This window comes from Balaenoptera acutorostrata, chromosome 9 (assembly GCF_949987535.1).
Source record: "Balaenoptera acutorostrata chromosome 9, mBalAcu1.1, whole genome shotgun sequence".
NCBI lineage: Eukaryota > Metazoa > Chordata > Mammalia > Artiodactyla > Balaenopteridae > Balaenoptera > Balaenoptera acutorostrata.
This window is the reverse complement of record NC_080072.1, coordinates 14,555,327-14,564,831: the sequence shown is the minus strand read 5'-3', so window position 1 is coordinate 14,564,831 and position 9,505 is coordinate 14,555,327. Positions and strand designations below refer to the sequence as shown.

The 9,505-nt window shown below is 45.6% G+C and overlaps 1 protein-coding gene across 1 annotated transcript in view; it reads right to left on the bottom strand.

Moving 5' to 3' along the window:
• Positions 1-9,505, bottom strand: part of LRP4 (LDL receptor related protein 4) — a 51,835-nt gene that overhangs the window by 9,413 nt on the left and 32,917 nt on the right. The window contains exons 29-34 of the mRNA XM_057553407.1: positions 8,499-8,717; positions 8,203-8,337; positions 7,240-7,348; positions 2,097-2,241; positions 1,709-1,822; positions 741-876 (exon numbers count right to left, since the gene is read on the bottom strand). Coding sequence (XP_057409390.1) covers positions 741-876; positions 1,709-1,822; positions 2,097-2,241; positions 7,240-7,348; positions 8,203-8,337; positions 8,499-8,717 — 858 coding nt within the window. The remainder of the gene's footprint in view (positions 1-740; positions 877-1,708; positions 1,823-2,096; positions 2,242-7,239; positions 7,349-8,202; positions 8,338-8,498; positions 8,718-9,505) is intronic.

Here is a 9,505-nt window from a genome sequence, read left to right as displayed (position 1 = left end):
ATTGAATATAACATGATATTTCATCAATTTTAAGATGTGCATTTTTTCTATATTCTAGTATCTCTGAGATAGGACTGTGTCTTACAATTAATGGCATCTCACAGTTGCTATTGGTCATTTTTTCAGTTTAATCTCTCAAATCAGGATGCATTTTAAATTGACAGCACCTTCAGTCTAATGAAATATAATGTTTTACACTTAATTTGAGAGCTGTTCATGGTTGTGCTTGCTTATTTAATAACGGTGTGTGTGTGTGTGTGTGTGTGTGTGTACACATGCACATACATGCATGTGTGTTTGAGTGTTACAGGTCATTATAAGCTAAGGCCATCACATCCCTGGGGATGTCCCAAGTTAAAAAGCCACAGCCCAGAGACCACTATGACTTGGTGGCTTCTAAGTAAACTGTAGTACAAGACCACGTGCTAAACTTGTTCTGTGAGAGCAAACATCACTGAAAGAAAGGAAGAAGGAGGCATGCCGGGCAGAAACTCCTCCTGAGTTATTTCTCTCTAAAGCTCCTCTTAAAGCTTCTTGCCTTCAGAGCTAAAAAAAAAGAATCTACTGCAACAACCTGCAAGTCTAAATATCATCTCCAGTCCCAAGTAGCAGGGACTGGTGGCTAATGATGTGATCTACCTCCCATCTGCCAGAATCATCAAGCTGGGCCTATGGTCTTCTGCTGGCAGGGGATGGCGATTTGCATCAAAGAGCCCCCAATTCCATACTGACCCACTTACCTCCCTTCCACCTCCTCCAGAGATGTGCGGGTCCGGCTGGTAGAAGAACGCAAGGTGGTCGGTAGCGTGTTGGGTAGCACGGGGCTCCTTTCACTCACGCTGGTAGCCCTGGGAGCTGGGGGCAGCAGGCCAGGTACTGGAGAGAAAACAAGGACTGGAGTGGATCACTAGAGCCACAAATATCTACATATGGTCCAAGAGTAGCATCTGGAGAACTTGATAAAGCAATCTTTTAGCTGCCCTGATCCTAGGTACCCCCGTTAGATGTCCTTCTTAATACTGTACATAAAAAGGATTTGGTTTCCAATATATATTTTTTAATAAATTTATTTATTTTATTTATTTATTTGGCTGCATTGAGTCTTTGTTGCTGCGCACAGGCTTCTCTAGTTGTGGCGAGCGGGGGCTACTCTTCATTGCAGTGCGCGGGCTTCTCGTTGCAGTGGCTTCTCTTGTTGCAGAGCACAGGCTCTAGGCACGCGGGCTTCAGTAGTTGTGGCACATGGGCTCAGTAGTGCCTCACGGGCTCTAGAGCGCAGGCTCAGTAGTTGTGGCGCACAGGCTTAGGTGCTCCGCGGCATGTGGGATCTTCCCGGACCAGGGCTCGAACCCGTGTCCACTGCGTTGGCAGGCGGATTCTCAACCACTGCGCCACCAGGGAAGGCCCAGTTTCCAATATTAATAGCTCCGGATGGGCTAGCTGGCCCACAAAGGGCAGGAAAAGAGAATAATGCACAGGTCACAGTAGGGATCAGGGAATCAGGAGACCTGATTTCCATCCTAGTAAATGCCAGAAGCCAGACAAACCTGGGTCTGTACCATTCCAAAGTTCAAACTCATTGCTCCCAGTCACTCTGCTGTAAGAACCCCTGAGGGGAAATCTCACCCAGAAGAACAAAGCTGAGGCTGCTGAACCCCTGCCCTTCCAAGGGCTCTGCTGTTCCAGGAGGCCAATTAGTCCAACTCACCCAGGGAGCAGGGCCGGCCATCAGGCTCGTCAGGACAGGCACATACAAAGTCTGAGGCTCTGGCAAAGCAGAGGTGGGTGCAGCCACCGTTGTTCACACCACAGGCATTGGTCCCTGGGGGCAAAGCAGATTTGAATATCTGGCCTGGGGCAGAATCAAGTCTCCTAATTTGACACTTCTCAAAAAGGAGGAGATTTGGGGGTACCTTACTCCCAGGGACCGTGGGGCAGGAGGGGTATAACGACAGGGGGCTGAAAGGTCCAAGAACTTAAGATGTGAACCAAAAGGCTCTCCTGTGGCTCTAACTGTCTTGGTTATTAACAGTCCTCGGGGTGACCAACCAACCCCACCAATGGTAAGGAAGCAGGCTCAGGACCCTGGAGTCTACCTGTCTGCCGCTGAGGGGAAACCACGATGATATCCATGAGCCCCTCCACATTCGCCAACACCGTCTCCTTGTTCCGGCCTGAGTACTTGTCAACACGCTGGATTGACTTGGTCTGCCAGTCTGTCCAGTAGATCCACCTGTCCTGCTACTCAATAGGGAAACCCCAAAAAGAGTAACTATTAATAGGCAGACCCTGGTACAGCTTCCGTGCCTCAGCCCATGTGTTGCCTCTGTCCAAATGCCCTCTTCTTCCCTTATCCATGTCAACTCCTGTGCATCCCCAGATACGACATTATCCAGGAAATCTCCCCCAATCCATAGAGAATTCACCATTTCCTCCATGCTGCTCTGAGCTTGTCCTCACTTCCACAAGTGAGTTTCGACACTCTATGGTCATTTGTTTACGTCTATCTGTCCTGCCAGATTAAGTTCTTTAAGAACAAGAATGTGGTTCATTCATCTCTCAATTTCCAGCACTAACACTTAGTCCTCAGTCAGTTGACCCAGCGGCTCAGTGAATAAATAAATTCCTGTACCTAGCAAACAGGAGTAAATTGCGGGGGGCGGGAGGGGGCAGTCCTTCTAGGTCCCCGTTCTTCTGGGCCCATCACTCAGAGCCCTGGCCCAAGTCCTCTGGTTACCTCTGCAGGCAGCTGCCCTCTAATGCAGTGATCCTGAGATTCTCTACCAGGGGTGGGGAAGGGCAATGTAGGTGGTTCCCCTCCCATCCCTGGAGTATACGTCAGAAACCTCAAGGGAAACTTGTAGATTGAAAAACTAAATTCAATATAATTCTGTAGTTTTACATTTGGAGTACAGGGGGGAAAAGCCTATCATTAAGTAAAGCCAGACAAAATCTTATTGGCCGGTAGGATATAATGCAGAATATAGATAGAGTGGATGTTTGTCAAAAAGGGACAAAGATTTTTTTAAATTGTTTATTTATTTATTTATTTATTTTGTTTATTCCTTTTTTGGGGGGCTGCATTGGGTCTTCGTTGCTGCGCGTGGGCTTTCTCAAGTTGAGGTGAGCGGGGGCTACTCTTCATTGCGGTATGTGGGCTTCTCACTGCGGTGGATTCTCTTGTTGCGGAGCATGGGCTCTAGGCACGCGGGCTTCAGTAGTTGTGGCACGTGGCTCAGTAGTTGTGGCTCGTGGGCTCTAGAGCGCAGCCTCAGTAGTTGTGGCGCACTGGCTTAGGTGCTCCGCGGCATGTGGGATCTTCCTGGACCAGGGCTCGAACCTGTGTCCCCTGCGTTGGCAGGCAGATCCTTAACCACTGCGCCACCAGGGAAGCCCAAGGGACAAAGATATATTTTTTAACATCTTTATTGGAGTATAATTGCTTTACAGTGTTGTGTTAGTTTCTGCTGTATAACAAAGTGAATCAGCTGTATGCATATGTATATCCCCATACATATCCCCTCCCTTTTGCATCTCCCTCCCACACTCCATGTCCCACCCCTCTAGGTGGTCACAAAGCACGGAGCTGATCTCCCTGTGCTATGCAGCTGCCTCCCACTAGCTATCTATTTTACATTTGGTAGTGTATATATGTCAATGCTACTCTCTTACTTCATCACAGCTTACCCTTCCCCCTCCCCGTGTCCTCAAGTCCATTCTCTACGTCTGTGTCTTTATTCCTGTCCTGCCCCTAGGTTCATCAGAACCATTTTTTTTTTTTTAGATTTCATATATATGTGTTAGCATATGGTATTTGTTTTTCTCTTTCTGACTTACTTCACTCTGTATGACAGACTCTAGGTCCATCCACCTCACTACAAATAACTCAATTTCGTTTCTTGTTATGGTTGAGTAATATTCCATCATATGTATTTACCACATCTTCTTTATCCATTCATCTGTCAATGGACACTAAGGTTGCTTCCATGTCCTGGCTATTGTAAATAGTGCCGCAGTGAACATTGTGGTACATGACTCTTTTTGAATTATGGTTTTCTCAGGGTATATGCCCAGTAGTGGGATTGCTGGGTCATATGGTAGTTCTATTTTTAGTTTTTTAAGGAACTTCCATACTGTTCTCCATGGTTGCTGTATCAATTTACATTCCCACCAACAGTGCAAGAGGGTTCCCTTTTCTCCACACCCTCTCCAGCATTTATTGTTTGTAGATTGTTTGATGATGGCCATTCTGACTGGTGTGAGGTGATACCTCATTGTAGTTTTGAATTGCATTTCTCTGATGATTAGTGATGTTGAGCATCTTTTCATGTGTTTGTTGGCAATCTGTATATCTTCTTTGGAGAAATGTCTATTTAGGTCTTCTGCCCATTTTTGGATGGGGTTGTTTGTTTTTTTGATATTGAGCTCCATGAGCTGCTTGTATATTTTGGAGATTAATCCTTTGTCAGTTGCTTCGTTTGCAAATATTTTCTCCCATTCTGGGTGTTGTCTTTTGGTCTTGTTTATGGTTTCCTTTGCTGTGCAAAAGCTTTTAAGTTTCATTAGGTCCCATTTGTTTATTTTTGTTTCTACTCTAGGAGGGGGGTCAAAAAGGATCTTGCTGTGATTTAAGTCATAGTGTTCTGCCTATGTTTTCCTCTAAGAGTTTTATAGTGTCTGGCCTTACATTTAGGTCTTTAATCCATTTTGAGTTTATTTTTGTGTAGGGTGTTAGGAAGTGTTCTTTTTTTAAAAAATTAATTTATTTATTTATTAATTTATTGATTGATTTTTGGCTGCACTGGATCTTTGTTGCTGTGCATGGGCTTTCTCTAGTTGTGTTGAGCGGGGGCTACTCTTCGTTGTGGTGCACGGGCTTCTCATTGCGGTGGCTTCTCTTGTTGCAGAGCACGGGCTCTAGGTGCGCGGGCTTCAGTAGTTGTGGCATGTGGGCTCAGTAGTTGTGGCTCACAGGCTGTAGAGCACAGGCTCAGTAGTTGTGGCACACGGGTTTAGGTGCTCCGCAGCATGTGGGATCTTCCCGGACCAGGGATTGAACCCATGTCCCCTGCATTGGCAGGCGAATTCTTAACCACTGCGCCACCAGGAAAGTCCAGGAAGTGTTCTAATTTCATTCTTTTACATGTAGCTGTCCAGTTTTCCCAGCACCACTTATTGAAGAGGGTGTCTTTTCTCCATTGTATACTCTTGCCTCCTTTATCAAAGATAAGGTGACCATATGTGCGTGGGTTTATCTCTGGGCTTTCTATCCTGTTCCATTGATCTATATTTCTGTTTTTGTGCCAGTACCATACTGTCTTGATTACTGTAGCTTTGTAGTATAGTCTGAAGTCCAGGAGCCTGATTCCTCCAGCTCCATTTTTCTTTCTCAAGATTGTTTTGGCTATTCAGGGTCTTTTGTGTTTCCATACAAATTGTGAAATTTTTTGTTCTACTTCTGTGAAAAATGCCATTGGTAGTCTGATAGGGATTGCACTGAATCTGTAGATTGCTTTGGGTAGTATAGTCATTTTCACACTGTTGATTCTTCCAATCCAAGAACGTGGTATATCTATATCTGTTTGTATCATCTTTAAGTTGTTTCATCAGTGTCTTATAGTTTTCTGCATACAGGTCTTTTGTCTCCCTAGGTAGGTTTATTCCTTGGTATTTTATTCTTTTTGTTGCAGTGGTAAATGGGAGTGTTTCCTTAATTTCTCTTTCAGATTTTTCATCATTAGTGTATAGGAATGCAAGAGATTTCTGTGCATTAATTTTGTATCCTGCTACTCTACCAAGTTCATTGATTAGCTCTAGTAGTTTTCTGGTAGCATCTTTAGGATTCTTTAAGTATAGTATCATGTCATCTGCAAACAGTGACAGTTTTCTTCTTTTCCAATTTGGATTCCTTTTATTTCTTTTTCTTCTCTGATTGCTGTGGCTAAAACTTCCAAAACTATGTTGAATAATAGTGGTGAGAGTGGGCAACCTTGTCTTGTTCCTGATCTTAGAGGAAATAGTTTCAGCTTTTCATCATTGAGAATGATGTTGGTGTGGGTTTGTCATATATGGCCTTTATTGTGTTGAGGTAGGTTCCCTCTATGCCTACTTTCTGGAGAGTTTTTATCATAAATGGGTGTTGAATTTTGTCAAAAGTTTTTTCTGCATCCATTGAGATTATCATATGGTTTTTATCCTTCAGTTTGTTAATAGCTATATCACATTGATTGATTCACATATATTGAAGAATCCTTGCATTCCTGGGATAAACCCCACTTGATCATGGTGTATGATCCTTTTCATGTGCTGTTGGATTCTGTTTGCTAGTATTTTGTTGAGGATTTTTGCATCTATGTTCATCAGAGATATTGGCCTGTAGTTTTCTTTTTTTTTGACATCTTTGTCTGGTTTTGGTATCAGGGTGATGGTGGCCTTGTAGAATGAGTTTGGGAGTGTTCCTCCCGAGGGATAAAGATTTTTAAATGATTGAGAATCCCTGTTTTGGCCCCAGGCTTGGTATACCTTTTTTCCTTTCTTGAATTATTATACAGGGTTAGAACTCTAAAAAAATGACAGCTAATACTAAATAAAATGATTAGAAATAACACACACTGAGTGCCAGATACTCTGCTAATGCTTTGTGTATATTTCAGGAGGATACTATTATTAAACTCATTTATTTTATAAGTAAGTGAAGCTTAGAGAAGTTCACTGTCTTGTCAAAGTTGCATAGTTACTTCATGACACAGGCAGAACTTGACCCCACAGAGCTGGCTCACGGGAGGTACTCACTCAATAAACACTTCCCGACTGGCTACCTGCCTCAAAACTCTGGCTCTCAGCCACTCCACACCTCTGCCCACTAAAGTAAGCTGCCTGAGCTTGCATGCTGGGACCACAGCACTGGGATCAACTGGGGAACTTGTTAAAATGAATATTCCTTGCCCAACCCTCAGGAGGCAGATTCTTTATATCCAGTGCCTGGGAATATGCATTTTAACAAGTTCCACAGTTGACTCCGTACAGCTGTTTGAGAGCCACTCTTTCGAATGTTAGAACATGGGACAGCAGAAGCAGCAGGGCACATAGTGGCAAGGCTTCAGTGTACAAGAATCACTCCTAAAATGAGCTTCTATAGCAAACCTGTTCAGTAGCACCTGGGGCTGAGGCTGCTGATGCAGAGCCCCGAGGAAACACCCCTGTCAAGGAGGTTTAGTTACCTCTCTCCTGAGCCAGTACCTGAGTGAGAGCGAAGGGGTGCGACACATGGCTGACCAAGACCTGCCGGAGCTTCCCACTGAGGTCGGCACTCTCAATCCGGTCCAGATGGGCATCCACCCAGTAGATCCTGTAAAGGAAAGGAGAAAAGGCGGCTGCTGAAAACACTTGCCAGGGAGCCCAGCCCTGCCCTCAGGGAGCTAGCTGTCCCCTCCTGAGCTGAACTGCCAGGTGCTGTGAGCAGTCAAGTTGACTTGATGAGAGGTCACTGGGAATCCCCAAGCTGAAGAGCGGAACTCGGTTGGTGACTAATAAGTGGGGAGGCCAGGGCTGTTCTGGGGAGGGTAGAAATCTAGTGACCTCGGAGGAGCCAGCCCCCAGTCTCATCTTCAACGACTTGATCACCCTTTGACTCCTACCCAAGAATCTAAGCCCACATTCTTATGAACGCCCTTCAAGAAGAGACTCAGTCTACAAAGAGCTCAGTGAAGTTAACGGAAGAGGGCATTCCTCTCCTCCAGTCCAACTCTCCAGGTGACTTTGATTCCCTTCCCTTCTTCTGAGAGCAGAAAGGAGAACTGACTGCTTTGGAGCCCCTTCCTCCCTCTTCTCCTGCCCTCCAGTATTTTTAATCTAGATCAGGAGTTGCAAATTCCAATACCTGATGGGATCAGGAGAGCAACAAATGCAAAGAATCAGCCATTAACTGGATGGGGGGTAGTGGGATCTGTGGTCCAGCCAGAGGACATGCTCTGCTAAAGCATTCAAATGAAAAACATGTAAACCAGATAATCCCCACCTGAGGGTTGAATGCTGGATTCAGCAACACCTGCTCCAAGAATTTGTTCCCTCATACTTCTCACTGCTTGCTTTTCCCTACCTACCAAGGAGCTTTCTACTTGTTTGTTTTCACTGCTTCAATCTCAACCATCCTCTCCTCTGCCCACCTGATTTCCAGGAGGCTGTCTGGGACAGGATTCCCACCTGCGGGTATCATAGTCCAGGGTAAGGCCATTGGGCCAACCCAGGTCTGTGTTGATGAGGACCTTCCGCTCAGAGCCATCCAAGTTCGCCCGTTCAATCTTGGCAATGTGGCCCCAGTCTGTCCAGAAGAGGTACCTGGGACACAACAGTGCCATCAGCAAGGCATGGGAAAATGGCGCCCAGAGGTCGAGAGAATACAGGGACACCCAGATACCATTAATATACAGGCATCTTTCAAGAGCCTCTTCACCAGGCCCTTCTTCCCTGGGTCTCTTTTCTGCTGGCCAAAAACTTACCCCTTCCTGGGGAAAACGGCAATGGCCCGAGGCTCATCCAGGCTGTTGTTAATCAGCACCGTGCGGCAGGAACCGTCTAGCCTCGAAGCTTCGATGGTATTTCGGCCTGTGTCTGTCCAATACAGATTCCTGGCCACCCAGTCCACTGCCAGCCCATCGGTGGTCTTCAGCCCACGCCCGATCACCGTCTCCATGTTGCTGCCATTCAGATCTGCTCGCCTTGGGGAACAGCCCAGGCAGGGTTGGATGACTGACCAGATCAGCAATAGGCTGATACCCCTTTCATCCATGTTCCCATAATTGGATTCCCACTACACTGTAAGCTCCATAGGGGCAGGGACCAAGTATTGATAAGTACATTCCTCAGCATCTAGCACACTAGGTACTCAAAATAGCTGCCGAATTGAATAAATTATTGAGAGGACAGAGTGTTTCCTGCTGTAAGTAGAGGGCATCTGGGCCCATGTCTTGCCAAAAGACAGGTTAATAAACCCCATACACCTTAAGGAGGAGACAAGGATTGCTAGATAGTGATTACGAGAAAGGGCAGATTTTTCCAAAATCTACCGTGCATTTTTATAGCAGTCCTACACCGGGGAATTCAACCTCAGGATGGGGGGCATGGCACAAATACACGGGGGGACTTTTCTAAACTACATATGCCCACCAGCTCCCAGATCCTAATACACCCCTCAGGGAGAACAAAAGGGAATGCTCCTGTTCTTCCACGTGAGAATCTCTGCCATGGTAAAACCCTCTAACTGGTGACAGGGTACCACATTCCTCAGCTGTGTCGGGGTAAAAAATTGGAATAATAAAAATTTAAATAAAACAAAAGTTATTAAAAAACAAAACCCAACACAACCTTGTAAATGACCATAAGCCTTGGCATTTGGCCAGCGTTCCTGCATTATAATACAGATACTTGGTTTGGCTACATGGCCAACTGATCAATGAGTCTTAGAGGATCACTGGAGCTCCTGCGGGGCCCAATGGTAGGGGTAGAA